At 35.9% G+C, this 22242-nt stretch overlaps 1 protein-coding gene across 7 annotated transcripts in view; it reads right to left on the reverse strand.

Annotated features, from left to right (window-relative positions):
• Window positions 1–22242, reverse strand: part of SUPT3H (SPT3 homolog, SAGA and STAGA complex component) — a 557210-nt gene that overhangs the window by 150382 nt on the left and 384586 nt on the right. For all 7 annotated transcript variants that reach the window (XM_073905031.1, XM_073905033.1, XM_073905030.1 and 4 more), the window contains one exon: window positions 1993–2079. In XM_073905031.1, the coding sequence (XP_073761132.1) occupies window positions 1993–2079 (87 nt within the window). The remainder of the gene's footprint in view (window positions 1–1992; window positions 2080–22242) is intronic.

The following is a 22242-nucleotide window of genomic DNA, read 5'->3' on the forward strand; positions in this document are numbered from 1 at the left end:
ATGAGAACTCTGGCAGCTATATTACAGCTATGTTCTCAGTTGATGAAAGGATTCTGGTTAAGAGTCCTTCTGGGCACTAGAGGGGTCCTGTCAGTTAGTGTATGTTCCTATAGTATCACCATGATTTTAAATGTTGATTTTCCCAAAAGGCAGGAGAAAGTGTCAATGTGGACTGTTTTTTGTGCTAGCCTCTTTACCTCTGTCATGAAAAAGAAAAGTTGATTGGACATATTCTGTAAAGTACTAATACTAACTCCACTGTTCTCCAGGGGCCTTCATGAAGGACCTGGGCTCCAGGTCCTCATTTCTGTCAAAGGCAAGCTCCTTCCTCACAGCAGCACTGCTGCCCAGTGTCTATTACTTCTTCGTCCTCTAAGTATAACGAAGTCACCAAATCCTGCATATTTGTACTCTTTACTGTCTCCCTGAAATCTGCTTTCCTATCCACTTCCAGAGCCATCATGCTCACCACATTTTGCCTTGATTACTGAACCAGCATCTTGGCTAGTTCCTTTGCATTTGGTCCATTCTACATACAACTGCATGAGTCTCAGACACCTCCACTTCAACAAATCCTTCTGCCTCTCATCTAATCACACAACTTTGGAAATCCTGCTTCTTTAACTAAATCATACAGATTTCCTAAACCAGATTATAGCTTCTTGATAGTGAAGACATTTCTTTTCTCTTCCTTTATATTCCTCATAAGATCAAATTGTTAATAAGAATTTATACAATTTTATGGTAGACGAGTCATGGTGTGGTTTGTAGGTTTCTGAATCTTACTCTATGAGGAAGACAGAAAATACTTGATCTAAGTTTAGTCAACCTTCAGTCAAACAGAATTAAAAGATTTCACAGATATAAAGTAACTGGATATTGGAAAGGGTGTTAACAAGGTTCTCCAAAAGGTTAATGGAATGTCTTCTGATAAAAAACAAACAAACAAACAAAAAACTACAAAAAAAAAACAAAACAGCCACGAGCATACAAAAATGGTGGAAGAGGAATGGGTACGTGTAATGAAAAGGCCAGGGAAAAACAATGAAGAAGTGAAAGATGGACCATCAGAAACAAAACACTGCCTGCTCACAGCTACCATACATAACACATGGTAGTTACTCCACTAGTTTTTGTACATGTAACTTTTAGATGACACCATTATTAAAAACATGTAAAACATTATAAAATATTTTCAACTAGCTACTCGTGGGAGATAGGACAAAACTAGACAGGTAAATATCAGCTTAAATATTTTATTTTATTTATTTTTTTTTTAAAGATTTTATTTATTTATTTGAGAGAGAGAGTGAGAGATAGAGAGCACAAGAGGGAAGAAGGTCAGGGAGAAGCAGACTCCCCGCTGAGCAGGGAGCCCGATGTGGGACTCGATCCCGGGACTCCAGGATCATGACCTGAGCTGAAGGCAGTCGCTTAACCAGCTGAGCCACCCAGGCGCCCAGCTTAAATATTTTAATTACCAGAGTTCAAAGAGTAAGAAAGGTAGACCTTTACCATAAAAACTCTAGACATTATTATATTGATGCCACTGAAAGACTCATCTTGACTGATTGATTGTTTTCCTATAAATCAGTGTCACAGAATAAACCTTGAAACAAACCCTGGGAAAGCCTGTAATCTTGTGTAAAATTAGAAGAAAAATAAATATGCCACTCAGTTCTATCTCACGTATTCCAACAAAGCACATAATTGATATGTAGTGAATATTATGTAGCAATGAAAATGTTGAAAGAGATAGGGAAGGATAAGTGAGAATTAGTTGGCAGCCTAGATCTACATCAGTGCCCTGGCCCTTGGTGAACATTCGATTCTCTTACAATAAACCATTTTGTGCAAACTATGAAGACTAAAACATCAGTTTAATAGTTGTATTCCAATTTGAAAGCTGTATAAGAATGATACAGTTCCTTATATAAGTGTAATTAAGCACCAAACATGGCATGTTAATACAAGGAAATTGTTTTATATTACCTTATCTTTGCGCATCAAAAACAGAAGGTCTTCAGCAGAGATTACCCTTGCTCCCCGAAGCTGAGAAACTTCAGCGGCTTGCTGTAACTAATAACAAAGAGAACTTAGGATTTTTTTCTCTCCATAATCTAAATTAAGTATACTACAGTCATGATGTCTCAAGAGAGATAAATATTCTAAGAGTTAAAAACCTTTGGGAATAATCTGGCAATCACATTACTGCTTTTGAAAGTGAAATGTCTTATGTTTTAAAGTAAAAAAATGCCATTAAATTAACTTATAAGCCCACCTGTAACTGATACAATAAACAGAAATCCCTGATTTCTTTCATGCAAAAGAAAAATCATGTGCAGCTTCCAGAAATGCATTAATGCACCTGAAAATAATTTTATGAAATTTTATCCTCATATCCATGTGAGCAATGGTTTCACTCAGTATCACTAGTTGAATAAGTATATTATTAATCTGAGCTCCCATGCTGGTATGATTTGAAATAGGCCCATTCAGAACTTTAAAAGATCAACAAAAACAGTAGCTGTTTCTAATATCCAAAGGAAAAAAAATAGTTTTAGTTTTGGCAAGTCTTCAGTGGGCAAAGGATTCAGTCCATAAATCATAATACTGGACTGCATTAATTTCTTTCCACACTAATCACATGCATACAAAAAGTTAACTGTATCTGGAATGTACAACACAAAACATACTGCATGAAAAGTTAGATTCCCCCTGAAATGTTCATCTGGGCCCTTATATCTACAAAGTTGAGAGTTTTCTGGAGTTCAGAAGTCCTAGAAACACAATCTTACTTGAAAATGACCTGGAAAATAAAAGAATGTGAAAAATGATAGTTCTATTTTTTGGCAAAGGCAAAATCGGTTTCTTATTTTGATTAGTTGGAAGGAACATAAAATATGTCCAGATGAAAAAAATAAAGATGCTGGAGAAAACACTACAAATATGTGCCTGTAACTTCTTCCAAATTTGATCAAACCACGGTGATTGCACCACACCATCTCTATCCAATATTATAAAAATATTTACATATAAAGGCTGTTCCTAAATGCATTCTTCTTTGAAGGGAATAAATCTAACATATTCCTGAGAACTAATCTTTAAAAAGTGACACACTGTTATCTTAACAATTATAAGGAATCAAATAGTGCATTTGTACTAGAGAAATTCTGCTCGAATGTTTAAGCGATTTTGCTAAGTAAGCTTCAAACCTTGTCTAAATACACAGACTACAAAATAGACTATAAACTCCCTATGTGTCAGCCTTACCACTGAATTTCCTGGATACTGGTGGTTGGTATATAAACATAATTCTACCTAAATATAGAAATTTAAATTTAACTGTGAGCCATTTAAAAAGAAATCTTGGGGGAAAGGTTTTAAAAAGATGATGTATCTACTCAGAAACCAAAAGTTTTCAGCAGGAAAAATTTGAACATATTTTTCTAAAAACTGGCAGAGTGTCAGGGAAATAAGTGTACATGTTTTTTTTCAAATAAAAACATTTCTATCACAGTATAAAATACACACAATCAGTGTGGAGAAGAATATGGGCTCAGTATCCATTTAAATGTGTGGACGTATATAGGGAATGTACAGGGAACCAGGAGGCAGCCCTGTCAAGTAACTTTTGTTTTCTTTCACAAAGGATGGTGAGGATTTGACAAAGTACTATACAGACGGAAGTAATTTCACCTATGTTAAGAAAGGATCAGGAGAAGTATATATATCCCAAAAGTTTTCCCAATTAATCACTTATCCATACTACATATCAGTAAATCATCTGTATTTATAATCCTCTTCAAAATGTCAGTTTACAAACACATTAACCAGGAAAAAATAGAAAATGGAAAATAAAGGCATAGGACACTTGGACATTTTAAAAAACCTTTGAAAACCAGTAGATGACTACCGTAGGGATCTGGAATTTATGTCATGGTATGTGGTCATAATTAGCAGGAAAATTTAACTTTAGTTTTCATCTACCCGATGCACTAATTTCCTTCACCTAACTTTGTGCCCTTACTAGCACGGGCGCTGCTAGAATTCTCCTAATACGCCCCGGACTTTCAAGAAGTGACTCCTCAGGACTGAACATGATCACTGTGCTACTTCAAACCTATCTGCCTTGATGTGCCTCATGCTCCAAAATTACCTCTCCCAAACTCTGACCTCTTCTCTATAAAGTGAGGTGAGCAATCTTATCAGCTAATTACAGTGATCACACAGTAGAACTGTGTATTACGCATTGGCTTCCTTCTAGAAATTTTTGTTCATGCCCACCAGAAAAGAATAAAGAAACTCCTCTTTAACAATATAAAGCTTAAAAAGCTTAAAAAACAGGTTAGCAGCTTGTCAGTCCAGTTCCACAGAATGCTGAGCTCAGAATTGGTGCCTTTAACGTGAAAGCAATTCTAGAGCCAGGAAACCAAAATCACAATATATTCCTAATAACTTCAGTGTTAAAAAAATTGATTCTATATTCTAAGAAATCCCTCGATCTCTTAATCTTTGAAACTAAATGGAAGTTGTAATTACTTCACTACTCACTGTTGCAAGCTAAATATTTCTGGTAGTAATTAGAATAACATGAAATAATGGTGCATTTCACAATTTTTTATTATAATGAAAGTAGTATATATTTAATTGTGATATAAAATATGCAAGAAATAATGGAACACAAAAATACCTTAAGACCAATCACTAGTAGAATGAGTATACAAACTTAATTTTCTTAACTATATGGATAAAGGTATGGTAACAGCAACTTAGTACAATATCGTGCTACAAGACATTATTATTTTACCACAATAGCAACTCAGGTACAGCATGTTTTTTTCTGATAAATATTATTTGTTTTTCAAAGTAAACAAAAAATAATATACTTGTAACAACTGTTTAAAGATTGTTTATTTATTTATTTGACAAAAAAAGAACAGCAGAGAAGGAACACAAGCAGGGGGAGTGGGAGAGGGAGGGGGCAGCTTCCTGCTGAGCAGGGAACCCAATGCAGGGCTCGATCCCAGGACCCTGGGATCATGACCTGAGCCGAAGGCAGACACTTAATGACTGAGCCACCCAGGCGCCCCTGTAACTGTTTAAAAGACAAAAGTTCCCCTTGCATATTAACACCCACCATGTCTGCATTTTGAAGTATTTTATGACACTTTATTTGGAATTTGAGCATAAACGTCCTTTAAATTTTACATGTCATCTTAAATGCCTAATCTTTGATCCTGCAAATAAATCTCCTCTTAATTTCTCATTGCTCTCAATGACACTAACATTCAAACTCATTTTATTTTCCTCACTCTACTACCTTTTCACTAACCTCTGTTGATTTTGTTATGTTTTACTTGGCTCATGGTGTTGAATTTGCTTTCTACTTCCATAGAATTCATCCTAATCTATGCTTGTGGGGCTATTTGCTTACTGGTTTCAAAATTTCAGTGTCTCCAAATTGTGATGCAATCTAGATTTAAGTGCTAGAACGATCTTGCTCAAATATAATGCCCGTAATTCTTGTTCCAGGATCTATGAGAAGTCACTATTATCTAACTTCAATGTGGTCTTTAAAGTCTATGGCTCACAGATTTTTCACTATATCCTCATTCTCATTATATTTCTTGGTTTTTTTCTCATACGATTCTACATTTAAACTCCAATAATTTCAATTCTATTTTCACACTTTCGTGCATTTGTAATGATTAATTTAGTGTGTCAACTTGATTGGGCCACAAGGTGCTCAGACACTTGGTCAAACGTTATTCTGGGTGTGACTGTGAGGGTATTTCTGGATGAAATTAACATGTGAATAGGTAAAATAAGCAGACTGTCCTCCCTAATGTGGGTGGACCTCAACCTATCAACTGAAGAACTGAATAGAACATTATTACCTCACACCTATCAGAAGAGCTAAAATCAGCAACACAAGAAACAACAGGTGTTGGCCAGGGTGTAGAGAAAGGGGAATCCTCTTGCACTGTTGGTGGGAATGCAAATTGGTGTGGTTACTCTGGAAAACAGTAAGGAGGTTCTTCAAAAAGTTAAAAATAGAACTACTCTATGATCCAGCAATTCCACTACTACGTATTTAACCAAATAATACAAAAATACCAATTCAAAGGGATACCTGCACCCTGATGTTTATAGCATCACTATCTACAATAGCCAAATTATGGAAACAGCCCAAGTATCCATCGACTGATGGATAAAGAAGATGAGGTATATATATAAAATGGAACATTACTCAGCCATAAATAAGAATGAAATCTTGCCATTTGCAATGACATGGATAGAGCTAGAGAGTATTATGCTAAGCAAAATGAGTCAGTCAGAGAAAGACAAATACCACATGATTTCACGCATATGCTGAACTTAATAAAGAAAACAAACAAGCAAAGGGAAAAAAGAGAGAGAGGCAAACCAGGAAATAGACTCTTAACTACAGAGAAGAAAACTGATGGTTACCAAAAGGGAGGTGAGTGGGGGGATGGGTGAAATAGGAGATGGGGATTAAGGAGGGCACTTGTGATGAGCACTGGGTGTTGTATGGAAGTGCTGAATCACTATACTGTACACCTGAAACTAATATTACACTGTATGTTAACTAACTGGAACTTAAATAAAAACTTAAAAAAACCATAAAGGCCAAATAAAAGGGAATGGAACCCTTTCTGTCTACCTTGAAATGGAACATTGGTCTTTTCTAGCCTTCTCACTTGGACTAAAACAGCTCCTGTTTTTCAGGCTGGACTCAGGCTGGAATTACATTTCACCTCTCCTGGGTCTCCAGCTTGCCAACTACAGAACTTGGGACTCCTCAGCCAGCCTGCCTGCCTGCCTACCTACCTACCTACCTACCTACCATCTTTCTATCTATCCATCCATCCATCCACACCCCCCCCAACACCCCTTCCCCCAGATCCCTTATTGGTTCTGTTTTTCTGGAGAGTCCTAATATAGAACTATACTCAAATTATGAGAAATTCTTGATTCTTTATGGGATGCAGCACTTTCTCCTTTAAAATATAGGTTTCAAAATAATTTTATCAAAGAAAAAAGACCTATGATTATCTTCATACAATAGTGTCTGTTATCTAACCTCGGTATGAAACTCATATGCTCAGGTAACAACATGTTAATTATACTCATCAATGAGTTTCTTCTTTATCTTCCTCAACCAGTTACTTAATACTCTCACTTCCCAACTACATTTTGAATAATATCTCTTGGTCCAAGACCACCATTCCCCAACAGGCAATTTATAAATGTTTGTCAAATGTTGGCAATCCATTTCCCATTGACAGTTGTCAGTTTCCTCATCTTTGATATAAATGAATTGGGTTAGATGAAGTCAATAAACTCTGCATTTGTCTGGGACCCACATAAATTCAGCAGAAAGATTCCTCTAAAGTTCCAAAAGGTCTTAAAAGTACAGCAAATTAATTTCACAATTATTAACATCCTGAAAATATTCCATTTTAACCACACTTCTGTTGCACCTCTTTCCTTTGGGTTTTGACTAAATCCCTGGATCTTACCTTTTGAGGATACATAGTAAATAAATAAATAGTAAAAGGCAAGAGTTGTTGAAAGCTATGTTATGAAAAGCTATGTTATGAAAAGCTAGATTGTCCCCTGGCCTAAGATTTATTTGTCTGTCTTTCTATCCATTGGGCCATCACTCACTATTTACCAGGCCAGATTCTAGGTCAGACGATGAAAGGACAGCTCTGCTTACAACTGTACTTCTCAGCCATCGATCCTCTCTGAGCCTCCATGTTGTGACTGAAAGAGTTCAGAAATCTGGATTCCAGGTCTAGCTCTACTACTCACATATTCACATAACTGTGAGATCAGATACATCAATAACTTCCCTAGATTTGTCAGTTTATAAATATAGTTTTTCCATTTGAAATGGGTACCCCATAATTTTAATGACTATTAGGAGAGTTAATAATCTTAGCAGTAACAATAGCTACCATTTATTGAGTACCTAATTTGTACCAGGCACTGTACTGTGTGTTATACAGAATTCAATTAGACAGTTTTAAAATTTAGGTTAAAATGTATATAACATTAAAAGTCAAGCAATACTCTTAAGTTTTATAATGACAGACAGGACTACCTTACCACACTTCTTTTCAGTGATTCTGCTTCAAGAGGCAACTACTTTCAACTTGTTCAGCTTGTTCTGCTGTTATTTACCTCCATATTGGAAATATGCTTATAATATGTTTGTTTTCTTTATTCTTCAGCTTGAAATAGTGTCAATTCTTACTATGAAAGATAAAGAAGACTTAGTGTTCTCAGATGCCTCTTATTTAACCACCTCCTTCCTCCCCTCTTGATCTTATCTATAAAATATAATTTTAAAAAAATTAATACCCAGTGTTTATATTTTTAGACTGTGTAAACACTATTACAGCTTGGCTACTATGAACAAATTTCTTTTTATAATTTTTAAAAACATTTTTCTTGTAGTTAATAATTTCTTTGAGTTGTTTCTTTGCTTATTTATTTATTTATTTAGTTTTTTTGTGACTCTAACACTGATCTCAAACTCTTTGAGAGATTTGAAACATGTAAGGATTTCTTTCAGTTTCATTGTTTTTGTTTTCCCTTAGAGACATCTCATCTGGAGTCCTCCAATTTTTCAACTATTCCTTTTGGATTCTTAATTTCTTGATTCTATTTCTTGCTCTTTCTTAGTTTACGTCCTTATTTTGGTAGATTTTTTATTCTCGAGTATAGATGTAATAGCTGCTTTAAAAACCCCTATCTGCTAATATCAACACTGGGTCATCTTGCAGTCAGCTTTCATTTTGTTTTTTCTCTGGGGTATAAGTCATGGTTGCCTGTTACTTCATATTTTAAGGAATCTGGAATTTTATCTGAGATATTGTGAATGATGCCTTATAAGGACTCTGGATTCTGTTATGTTCCTTTAAAGAATATTGATTTTTTTTTTTAATAGGCAGAATGAAAACTAGAAAACTAAAATGAACTCAAACTGCAACACCTTTCTTCCTCCCCCAGTGGTGGGGCTGTAGCTGAAAAATACCCCTGCTAGTTTCCTGAGAAGGGGTTTATGGGAAATAAAATTTTAAAGATCTATTCTGAAAATTCATTTAAGCCACCTTCATATTCAGTTGGTAAACTGAGTATGGAATTTGAGATGAAAAACCATTTCCCTCAGAATTTTAAAGGCATTGCTCCACTGTCTTCCAGCTTAAAATGTTGCTGTTGAGAAGTTAGTTGTTGTTATTCTTAAGCCTTTATGTGACATTTTTTCCTCCTCTGAAAAACTTTTAGTGTTGTTCTTTTCATACCTGAAATTCTGAAATTTCATGCTGCTGTGCCTTGGTGAGCATCTTTCTTCACATATTTTCTTGGTACTCACAAGGATACTGTAACCCATATATTTCCGTCCTTCATGTCTGGTAAATATTCTTGCATCACTCTGAAAATTTCTTTCTTTCGGTTTTCTGGATTCTTTTTAGAATGTCTATTAATTGAATGTTGGTGGTCTCTGTGCCTAGAATCTCTAATAGCAGAGTTTGTTTTATTCAACCTCTCCAGAGAGTAAACCTATGGTATTCTGCCAAATGGATAAAGGATAGTTGACTGCCTATATGGTTTTGACAGGGACTGCGATAAAATTGCTTCTTTATACTTTCCACAAATCTTTCTGTTTTTCATCCAATCCTTCTTTCTTCAGAGGTACCTTCAATCCTGATTTTTTCAAGGTTCTAAGGTTTCATTTTTCTCAGAATTTTTAAACTTTTGGCATTTCTATCCACCTTTAAGCTTCCATAATTTTTTTTAACATATCTCAGCTGTTATTTAATCTTTACCCATTTTGTCTTTACAGGTTTATGCCTCTTTAAATTATTTTGCTGTTCTTTAGTGTGGTTTCAGAATGGTTGGAGATAAGCACATGTATCATGCATGTTTAAGCAAAGAAACTAATACTTTTTAATTATTTATTTATTTTTAATTTTTTTTAACTTTTTTTTAATGTTAACATTTATTGAATGTACTATCCTATGCTTCTTGTCTTCTATATATTATCTCATTTAACCCTTATAAAAAAACCTATGAGAGATAGTCAAGTACAAAAAACTGGTACTAAATAATAAATGCTTAACATCAAGCCATTTATCTTTCTCTCCAAGTTTAATTTCTTATTCAGAATACAGGAAGTTCTGATCATTAAATCAAGCCTTACATTGCATAGAGAAGTCTACCCACAAAAACATTTATTTGCCTTTCAAAACATTTTCATTGCTGGCAATGAAATGGTTGCCAAAATAAAAATGGTTTGGATCAAAACATACAAGCCAGTTGCTTCATGCAGACACAGCTTAAGGACTGAGGACTAAGCAAATGTTTGAAAGGAAATGGATTTGTAACTAAATACAGTTAACATTCAGGACACTATAAATGTAAGATATATGACTTCGTATTTTCCTATCATATGATCTCCTTATTCTTTGTTGGTGATTGGTCTTCCACTATCTTAGACATCTGAAATATAAACAAGTACATAAATTGATAAAAGATGTGCCTAACTTTTTAGAGTTTCATTTTAACTCTTCTTTTAAGAATGGTAAGTCAAACACAGTTAAGTCAAGTTTTAAAAAATATGATAAAGCTATAATTATCAGTATCTCATAACTCAAAGAATTCATTTTTATTTATATACATAAAATATTACCTTTAATTCTTTAATCATTAAAGAATTACCAAGCCACCCTCAATATAAGCCTCAAAGTTTTAAAAATATCCAATAAACAATGACTGCATTTATTGTATAAGAACAGCAAACTTGACAAGGAACTAGTTCTTTGGTTACTCTTATTTAAAAATGAAATCAGGAGAACAACCATTTGAAAGTTTTCTTTTAAACTATTTTGCATAGAAGTTATTCATAAGCAACTTTAAAGTCTAAACACATCAAGGTTTGCAAGTAAGCAAAAGGATATGTTGGAAATTTTTTTAAGTTGAAGTTAAAGTAATAAACTAGGTTATAGTTTAAATAGTATACTATTCTGGATTATACCTTAACTACCATACTAAACTGGATTATAGTTTAAATACTATACTATTAACTAACTATAGTTAGTATTTAAAATTTAATTATTTACTATTTAACCATTAAAACTAGACTACTATTTAACTGCTTCAACCAGTATACAGAAACAGAGGAGGCAAACCATGAACCTCTTAACTATAGGGAACAAACTGAGGGTTGCTGGAGGGGAGGTGGGTAGGGATATGCAGTAACTGGGTGATGGGCATCAAGGAGGGCTTGATGTAATGAGCACTGGGTGTTACATACAACTGATGAATCACTAAATTCTATCCCTGAAACTAATAATATACTATATGTTAACTAACTTGAATTTAAATATAAAAATTTCAAAAATAAACTAAAATATATTACAATTGTAGAAAGATGGTAGATCTTGACTTTGCTCAACATTCTACATAGCTATCGTTTAGTTACTCAATAACTGAAAATGATATGGTGTAAAGATCTAAGGGTGTACATTTTATTTGCATTTAAAAATTTAAAAGCATAAACATTTTGGTAGATTACAAAATGTGTACTTTTCTTGTCTACAATTAAAAATAACTCTTTTTTTCTCTGCTTATTTCATGGCATCTCTGTGCTTCCTTCCATATTTCCTTCTGTTCCCAGTCTTCTATAAAGGTGTCCACTCAAAGAGTTGTGGCCATTAGTTATTTCTCCAAAGGACAAAAATCTAACAGGTAAAAGACTGAGTTAATTACTTTTCTTTGGAACTTTGCCTAATTTTTCACATGATAACCTGATTTCATTTCACCCCAGAATGTTTAGGAATAAACACAGGTCTCGTACTAAATCTTCATGGTTAGATCGGGTTATTAAAAGCAGTGAATTACAACAGACCACACAAAGACCAATGTAATGATTAGAAAAATTACCAAATGGAAAGAATAAAGTAATCCTAAAGAATAATCATGAGGAATAAGGAAAACTGATTTCTAATTTTATCTCTATTAATATTACCCTTGTTTCAGCAAAAGCAATTTTATAATTTGGTCCTTCTGTTGAGAAAATACATGGAGAAAGTGCCAACTTTATAATTTTAGAGTTATAGCTTCTGATGCTGGGTGTTATAACCCGTTCGATGCATGAGGAGGGCAAGGGTCTGCTATGAAACTCAGTTTAGGTGTGGTTACTGTGTCAGTACTGTGTATCTTGAAGAGTGGTCCAAAGCAATTAGATTATTACCTCCTTTTATGGTCTAACTCAGCAGATTATCTCCATGTGGACTACTACATAAACTGAATTCACAGTTTAATCAAGAAGCTTTAAAAAATCATTAACTTTAAAAAAGTTTCCAAAACCATTGTTTTCTCTTTCATAAAATTTTAAAAAATGCCTATGGTTTGATGTTTATGTGAGGCATTGTCATGCAACATATAGCAATCCTTGAAAAATTGCTATCTACATTTATTCAGAAATGAAAATTTAAATTTCAGGGTCAGTTTATCATTTCCAGTATTCACAAAGATTAAAGGCTATTATTGGACTACTGCTTAGCACTAACAACTTATTTTACCATAAACAAATTTAGGATGTAAATAATTTGTTTGGATATATACATATACATATATACACACAATACATATATACCATATATATACATATATACATATTTCTATGCATATAGTGTATCTATCACTAAAATCCCTTTCTTAACAAGTTTTTAAAAAACAACTCTCATCTAAAGTTAAAGGAAAAAACTATATAGAGTTCTTTTGATAGGGAACTAACAGCTTCCATAATCACTTCTCATGTCGAATCACCCCAACATGAAATATAATGCATGTCTTAATGTACATACATTCTTGAAGCTATAGTTTTAAATAGAAGAGTGGCTCTTTCTGGTCCTCGGGTTCTTCAAACAGGAACTAAAGAAAGGTGAACAACAAATGAGCTCCAAAGATGCTTTTGGCTTTTACTTTCTGGTTCTAGTTTTTAACCTTAGGTATAGTTTACTTTTGGCTTCATAATTAAATGCTTGCATCAATGAGAGAAGAAATAAAAAAGAAAAGTTTAAAGAGGTGAGGTGCAGGAGGGAGTCAGTTTTCCCAAACAAACAAACAAACAAAACTACTTAGTTTAACCAGTAGAAATAGCCACCAATCCAATGAATTGTGTAAGTGTGGAAGGAAGTATGAGGTTGGATCGTCATCTAGCATTAATGACTTATTTTACAATAATGTTCACCATGGTACTCAAATCAGCAGGTGATAGAGTTAATTATTCCAGTATCCTACCCAGTAGTTCCAGATACATTTGAAAGCCAAAGTCAGTTGCAAAATGGGATTAAAGCAATGCAATTACTAATGCATAAGAAAGACTGGTCTGTATCTGATTCTAATCTGCTCTCTGCTTTTATCATATCATGACCAGAGATAATTTGTATATACTTCCCCCTCAGTCTGTCAGAGAAAGTAGCCCTTATTCAAATTTTGTATTCAAACACTGCTTGCATAGGAAAACCAATCAATGTTGTATACAGTATTTATCAAATTAGAAGACATATATGTAAAACTAAACGAAAAGTCAGGTTTCCTGAGCTCAGATGTCAGTCCCATCCTCTACTCAAGAATTAAAAAGGTTACTAAAAAGGGCTCAAAAGGTGATATAGTACAGATCTTGTTACACTAACAGGTCATTGTGAAGATAAAATGAAATAATGTGGTAGAGGCATTTGGAGGACTAAAAAGCACCATAAGAGCATAACATATTGCTTAGGAATGACTCATTCTTGGTTAGAAGATGAAAAAATAATCTGTATAAGAAAAGGGGGGAAAAAAAAGGTCTACTGATAATTTGGTAAGCAGAGAAAATGTTTTAGGATTGTTACTTAAACCCAAACCAGGATATTAAGAGATTCCTTCACATCAAGCTAAAATGATACAACCGTCCAAAAACACTCCCTTGGTCACATTCTGAGAAAGCAGACAACATAGAGAAGACAGAGTCCCACATCCTTCAAAAATTGCAAGCGAGGGGCCACAGCCTCTCTGAGGTCTCCTCTAACTCAAGCATAGACCTAATCACCCCCTTTCCATTGTGTTTCTGGGGACATTGTAGGACTTCAGCCAGCTTACCACTTATCGCCCTATTGTGTAAAGATCTCTTTACAAGAAGAAGGCTTCCCTTCCAGAATGCAAACTCCATTAATGTAGTCTCCACAGACCACACAGAGGTTATTAATCTTAAAAGAGTCTCAAAGACATTGCTACAGATTATCTGAAATGTCTAAAGAAAATATTGTGACTCATCTGGAGTTAGCTCAGTTAGATACTAGCCATGATGAATTTCCAGCCTAAAGGCAAATCAAGTTGTGCCTCCAACTCTAATCAGGATTTGTAGAAAACTTCAATTTATATAATTTATCTGGCTGACTCTCAGCTAATATATGTGTGTCTGGGGTATCTTTGGGGATGACCCATATGGGATCACTGATATTTACTTGAATATATCAGTCAGGGGCTTGGGCGGAAAAAAAAAAAAAAGATGGCATAGTTAAACCCGGAACTTGGAGGACAGTTTGAACAGAAACTATTTATGAAGATGTGGGGAAGGTTTAGGGAAACCACAACGGGTAGTGTGGCACCCTCCTGGCTCTATGAGCAACAGGAGGCCATTATGAACCCTAGGCTTAGAGGGGTAAGGGGAAGGCAGCCACCACCTGAGCGCAGGAGCTGGACAAGTCCACCCTGCCATAGATAGCCACCTTCGGCCTTACATTCATTCATCCCACTCAGCAGTCCTGCTGGTGCCTCCCACTGCCAAACTCAACCAGAAGTCAGAGGGCAAGAGAGATCTAAAGAGATGAGCCTCCCAGGGTGCAGAAAAGGCCGAAGGGTGAAAAGTGAGTCTGGAGGGACATTAGATGCCCATTATCACATGAGTCTTCAGACTTAACTAAGGCTACTTCCTCCCTTAAATACCAGAAGTAGAATATTTTCATTTCCTTTTAAAAATGCTTCTGTTCAGACAATTTAAAAACAGAAATGGGTGGGAAGTGTCCTCCTCCAAATAAACAATGTGATCCAGTGATGGAAATTATAATTCTAGATTCTGAGACTTAATTTAAGGAAGAGTAGCACCAATAATATGAAGAACAAGAACATAAACTAGCATTTATCGAATACACTATAAGATGCTTGACATAACTGGGGGCGCCTGGGTGGCTCAGTCGGTTAAGCATCTGCCTTCGGCTCAGGTCATGATCCCAGGGTCCTGGGATCGAGCTCTACATCGGGCTCCCTGCTCCATGGGAGGCCTGCTTCTCCCTCTCCCACTCCCCCTGCTTGTGTTCCCTCTCTTGCTGTGTCTCCTGTCAAAAAAAAAAAAAAAAAGATGCTTGCCATATCTGACATATTTTTAAAATTGTTAGTTTTTCAAATCTTTGCAAAAATCCTATGAATTGAGGGATATTAATATTTTAGTTTTTTTATAGATAAGGGAATAGCAGCTCAGAGCATTTATATGACTAAGATGGGATTGGAACAAGTCTGTTGGACAATAACTTCCTGTTTCCATTGTATCCCATAGCTAGTAGATAGCTAACTTATCCATTTTCTTCATGTAAACTAATATTTAATAGTTCCCTCATATAAACTAATATTTAAATATGTAAAATTCAGTAACTTGACCAATCAACATTGAGTACTTTACAGAATTTAGACAGAATTAACAGCTTAATATAGTTTTCATGGAGTTTTAAAAGTCTCTGATAAATTTCTGTAAATATTTTTGGGTAAACATAGTTTGGTTTTTGAAGTAGAAAAATCTTTTTCATATGGTCCATAACAGATCTACTCTTAGACACACAGCAATTAGTTTAGAAGTCTGAATGTGCTATTAAGACTTTAATTAAGGGGTGCCTGGGTGGCTCAGTCGGTTAAGTGTCTGCCTGAGGTTCAGGTCATGATCCCAGGGTCCATGATCCCAGAGCCCTGAGTCAGGCTCCCGGCTCAGTGGGGAGACTGCTTCTCCCTCTACCTCTTCCCCCTGCTCCTGCACTTGCAAGCGCACGCTCTCTCTCCCTCTCTCAAATAAATAAATAAAATGTTAAAAAAAAAAAAAAAAGACTTTAAATTCAAAGTTAGCAGCTAATGTTTCCGCTCTAACCCTGGGTGTATGATCTTGTGCCAAATGACTAATGTGTCTTATTTTCAAGTCCCCATTTTTAATATGGATGTAATGACACTTGCATTTTAGGGTTGTGCAAGGACCATGTTAAATTATACATGCAAGGGGCGCCTGGGTGGCTCAGTTGTTAAGCGTCTGCCTTCGGCTCAGGTCATGATCCCAGGGTCCTGGGATCGAGCCCCACATTGGGTTCCTTGCTTAGTGGGAAGCCTGCTTCCCTCTCCCACTCCCACTGCTTGTGTTCCTTCTCTTGGTGTGTCTCTCTCTGTCAAATAAATAAATAAAATCTTTAAAAAAATTATACATGCAAAGTGTCTGGCACAGATTCTCAAGAAATATTCATTCCTGTTGTACCTTCACCATTCTCTGTCCCAAAGGATGTGTGTCGGAGTTCATGTGAAAAGTTGGAGCCCAGGGCCTGATGAGAAGTCCTCTCTGCCTCCTTGTAGGGAAGGGTGGATTTGGGAAGGGGAATTTTCACCAACTAATTTTATTCAAGTGTCATATGTTTACAGATTCTGGTGTCATCCCATCCCCATCAATATCTGTGCTCTATTTAGTAATGTAGTATCACAGTCATAGCTATGGATTAGAAGGGAAAAACTCTCCCACATGATTTACTTTTGTGATAATGGCAATTGGTGAATATGTAAATAAGTACTACAAATACATAAATAACTGTAGGTAGAAAACTCACTTTGCATTTTTACTTCTCTAAAGCACCTAACCTAGTATGTAGTACAAGTAATTAAGACAATAAATTAAAAATAAGAAAGGATAAAGTAAGTTGGATGATTAATCCAGGTCTAAAATCCCCGAACAGAAGTTCTAGAAGAGAATACTATGGAGGGAAAGGAACATTTGAAGAAATAATTCAAGAAAATTCATAGCCCTGAAAAACATAAGATTCCAGACTGTATCTACTAATTGTTCAACACAATGGATGAAAAAGGGCATACCAAGTCACCATACACTCATTCATTCACAAATATTTATTGAGAACCAGGCACTACTGGTTTTTTTTTTTAAAGATTTTATTTATGTATTTGATAGAGAGAGACACAGCAAGAGCAGGAACACAAGCAGGGGGAGTGGGAGAGGGAGAAGCAGGCTTCCCGTGGAGCAGGGAGCCCGACGCGGGGCTCGATCCCAGGACTCTGGGATCAGGCACTACTCTTGATGGCAGGGATAGAACATTAAACAAAATAGACAAAGTCCACACTGTCATGGAGCTTATATTTTAATGGTCAGGTGACACATAATAAACAATTTAACATGTCATACTAATTCCTACGCTACCACAAAAAGAGTAAAAAAAAATTTAAGAAGGGGAAAAAAGAGTAAGTAGGATTAGGTATGCTGGAGAGATACGTGTGGGTTGTTATTTTATAAGGGTAATCAGGGAAGTACTCATTAAAGTAACACCTGAGCAGAAACCAGCAAGAAGGCGGTGAGCCACCTGGATATCTGGGAGAACATTCCACGCAGGGGGAATAGGAAGGATGAAGGCTCTGAGGCGAGACCATTCTTGGACAAGAGAGAGGAAACGAAAGGAGGCTAATCTGGCTATAGAAAAGAGTGGTTATGGATAAGATCAGAAAGGCAGCCAAGGTGGGGTGGGGCGCATGATATGTAAAACATTCTAGATATATTACTCTGAAGTTTTGGAATTCTGAGGACAAATAGTAGATACTAGAAACTTACAGAAATAAAGGAAAAAAACAGTTCACATGTAAAGGTTAAATAATTAGAATTTCATCTCCACAACAACCTTTAACACCAGAAAGTAATGGAGAAATGGCTTCAAAATCCTGAGGTAAAATAATTTCTAACCTAAAAGTTTTTGCATATAGGCAAACTGTCAAAAATCTCTAAAGGTAGAGTAAGCTAATTTAAGACATGCAAATTATGTAAAAATTTACCTCCATAGATGCTTTCTTTTTCTTATTTTTGACTTATTTATTTATTTCTGGGTATGGCTGACACACAATCATGAACTCTTTCTCAGAAAGCTAATGGACAAGATATTCCAGCAAAATAACAGAATAAGGAAAAAGGAAGAATTTTCCTTGGTTTACTTCCTTGTAGGAAGTGGTGTAGGACACAAATATGCTACAGAGCATGAAATAAAATCCCCAAGACATGACAGTAGATACCCAGGATGGTAAAGAGCAATCTCTCCAGACTGGAATAAGCAGACAGAGGGGGTCTAGGAAAGGTATTCCCAAGAAAGATGAAATCACAGGAAATACCTTTTCTTATTTATAATGAAAGGAGATTCACACTTGATTGAGAGCTGGGTATGAATTACTGGCAGATAAATACAGAACTAAGCAAAGGGGTAAGACAATTGCTGCAAGGAAAATAAAACAAAAATTACAATAAAATGCAAATACGATACTGTACAGCTTGGTTATGGATTCAGGTGATCTCAGAGTCAAAACAAGGTAAACAGTGACTAACGAATTAAGTGAAAATTAGGATATAACTGTATTAGGACATTGGAGCAGTAGTGGCTGCACTGGAAAGGGAGTGGTGGGTGCAGGGAGAAAAGGAAGGATTAAGGAATAAAAAGGAAGAAAGATTACATGGGATAGAATTGAATAGAATGAGAAATAGATGAAAATTCGACGGAAAGGGTCAGTTTATTTCGGTGGGAAAACAGAATTATTGAATCAATGGTTTGACAAACAGCTAACTAAAGAGAAAAAAGATTTCATCTTATGCCATATGTCAAAATAAATTCCAGGTAAATTAAAAACTTAAAATGTAAAATACAAAATGATACAAATCATGAAAGAAGATCCAGGGCCTACATCCAAGGGTGCAGGAGACCTTTTCATGCACAGCTAGTAGTCTGTGAAGAAAACCTAGGCCTTGTGGGAGCTAATTTCTAAAGAAGACCCCCGTGAATGGCTCCTGTATTCATGCCCTTAGAAAGTTCTCTCCCACAGTGAACCTAGGCTGGGCTGTGACTTGTTCTCCTCAATAGTCATAGAGGAGGTGATGTTCCAGGACTTTCCTGCCTTGACAATAAAAAGCTGCTGCAGCTTCCACTTTTGACATTTTTAGAGTATGGTATCATCAAGTAGACTCTACTGGATAGACCATATAAAGAGACTAGATGGAGAGGAGAGGCACTGAGTCTACATAGGGAAGGAGGGAGCTCCAGCCTTCCTAAGCATACTAGTCAAGACTCCGGATGACATGGCTCCAGGTACCATCTGACTGCAACTAAGTAAGAGGCTACAAGCAAGATGAAAAGAATACCTCGTTGAGCCAAATCATCGGACTACAAGAAATAATAAAATGATCCTTTTAGAGGGAGGGAGGGGCAGAGGGAGAGGGAGAGAGAGAATCTCAAGGAGGCTCCACACCAAGTGTGGATCCCAAAGTGAGGCTCGATCTTACAATCCTGAGATCATGACCTGAGTTGAAATCAAGAGTTGAACACTCAACCAAATGAATCACCCAGGAGCCCCAAGTGATTTTTGCTTTTAAACCCACTATGCTTTGAGGTGGTTTATTAAACGGCAAGAAACAAAACAATAAAAATCTTATAAGATGGTCTAGGACACAATATATACAATAAAGTATTGGAGAGACATCCTTATTAAAAGCTGAAAGTCCAAAAAGGAAAGTAAAAACACATGAATATGTAAAATTTTAAAACATTTTCATGGATTATTTGAAAAAATTCTGCAATGCAATTTTAAGAGATGTAATGACTTAATGTTTTTAGAAATTTATAAGAAAGAAATCCATTAGAAAAATGTATAAAGAGGGGCGCCTGGGTGGCTTTGGCTTAATCATTAATTAGGCTTAATCAGTCATTAAGCCTTCCGCTCAGGTCATGATCCCAGAGTCCTGGGATGGAGCCCCGCATCGGGCTCCCTGCTCTGCTGGAGGCTGGCTTCTCCCTCTCCCACTCCCCTGCTTGTGTTCCTTCTCTCGCTTTGTCTCTCTCTGTCAAATAAATAAATATCTTAAAAAAAAATCTTTAAAAAAATGCATGAACAGGCAATTCACAGAGGAGCAAATCCAAATGTCAACCAACATAAAGATGCTCATAGTTACTAGTAGTCAGACGGCAAATTAAAATGATATATTTCTTCACATTCAGTATTTGAACTGAAGTTGAAAGGAGCTACAACTTCTATTACTAGCAGGAATAGGAGGAAAAGAATCTGACAATAAGATTAAGATTAATCAAATATGATGAAAAAAGAATGCTATCAATAGAGAAAAGGTAAATTATATTCTGCAGCCACCAAATGTCCATCGACTGATAAATGGATAAAGAAGAGGTGGTGTGTATATATATATATGTGTAAAATGGAATATTGCTCAGCCATTAAAAGAATGAAGCCTTGCCATTTGCAATGACATGGATGGAGCTAGAGTATTATGCTAAGCGAAATAAGTCAGAAAAAGACAAATACCATATGATTTCACTCATATGTGGAATTGAAGAAACAAAACAAACAAGCAAGGAAAAAAAAAGAGAAAGACAAACCAAGAAACAAACTCTTAACTATAGAGAACAAACTGATAGTTATCAGAAGGAAGGTGGGTGGGAGGTAGGGGAAATAGGTGACAGGGATGAAGGAGTGCACCTGTTATGATGAGCCCCTGGTGTTGTATGGAAGTGCTGAATCACCATATTGTACACCTGAAACTAATATTTTTTTTTAAGATTTTATTTATTTATTTGACAGAGACACAGTGAGAGAGGGAACACAAGCAGGGGGAGTGGGAGAGGGAGAAGCAGGCTCCCTGATGTGGGGCTCAATCCCAGGACCCTGAGATCATGACCTGAGCCGAAGGCAGACGCTTAACGACTAAGCCACCCAGGTGCCCCCACCTGAAACTTATATTAACTGTAAGTTAACTAACTGGAATTTAAATAAAAACTTTAAAAAATAAAAATAAATAAAATGTTAGGTCTAAAAACTGTCAAAAACTAAAAAAAAGAAAACAACAAAAAAACCCCAAAAGAAATTCTGAAAAACAACGTAACAGAGTTTCACTAATTGACTTAAAGAAAATTCAATGACGTATTTTTTAGCAAGAAAAACAAGATGCAGAAAAGTACGTATGATATAATCCCATTTTTATAAAATAAGTAACAAAGTGAAAAATCCCTATGCATGCTGATGTTTCTATGTACATACACATATATCTATACACGAATATTAAGGCATGGAGAAAAAGGGTAACTAAATGGACATCATGGATGTAGGGATGCACAAATACCAGCAAAATAGAAAAAAAAATCCCTTAAAAAAGGCACTTATGATATGAACACAGTGACACATTCAGTTACAATTATTTATATGTATGCCTGTATACTGAGACATAACAAAGTTAAATCTTTGTCTCATTCTGTATATCCAAATAAATTACAACGGTGCAATTTTAAATGTAATAAATAAATGTAGCTTAAGATAATGCATGGGAATATTAATCAGTTCTCAAGAACTTTCTAATCATAAAAGCGTTACTGTTGAAGGGGGGAAAATCAGTGAACTGGATTACATCTACAATGAAAACTTCTGGCATAAAAAAAGACTTAATGAAAAGGTACATGCTGGAAAAATATTTTTCTTTTTTTTAAAGATTTTATTTGACAGAGAGAGACACAGTGAGAGAGGGAACACAAGCAGGGGGAGTGGGAGAGGGAGAAGCAGGCCTCCTGCAGAGCAGGGAGCCCGATGCGGGGCTTGACCCCAGGACCCTGGGACCACGACCCGAGCCAAAGGCAGATGCCTAATGACTGAGCCACGCAGGCACCCTGGGAAAAAGATTTCTAAAGGAGTTCATAAAATGTTACTATCCTAAATACATAAAAAGCTCATGGAAAACATTCAAACCCTAAAGTAAAAATGAGCAAATGAGGGGGCGGAGCAAGATGGCGGAGGAGTAGGAGACCTAGATTTCGTCTGGTCTCAGGAATTCAGCTGAATAGGGATCAAACCATTCTGAACACCTACGAACTCAACAGGAGA

The sequence above is a fragment of the Callorhinus ursinus genome, unplaced genomic scaffold (assembly GCF_003265705.2).
Source record: "Callorhinus ursinus isolate GAN/ISIS: 27379988/994484 unplaced genomic scaffold, GSC_fseal_2.0 scaffold22, whole genome shotgun sequence".
NCBI classification, from domain to species: domain Eukaryota; kingdom Metazoa; phylum Chordata; class Mammalia; order Carnivora; family Otariidae; genus Callorhinus; species Callorhinus ursinus.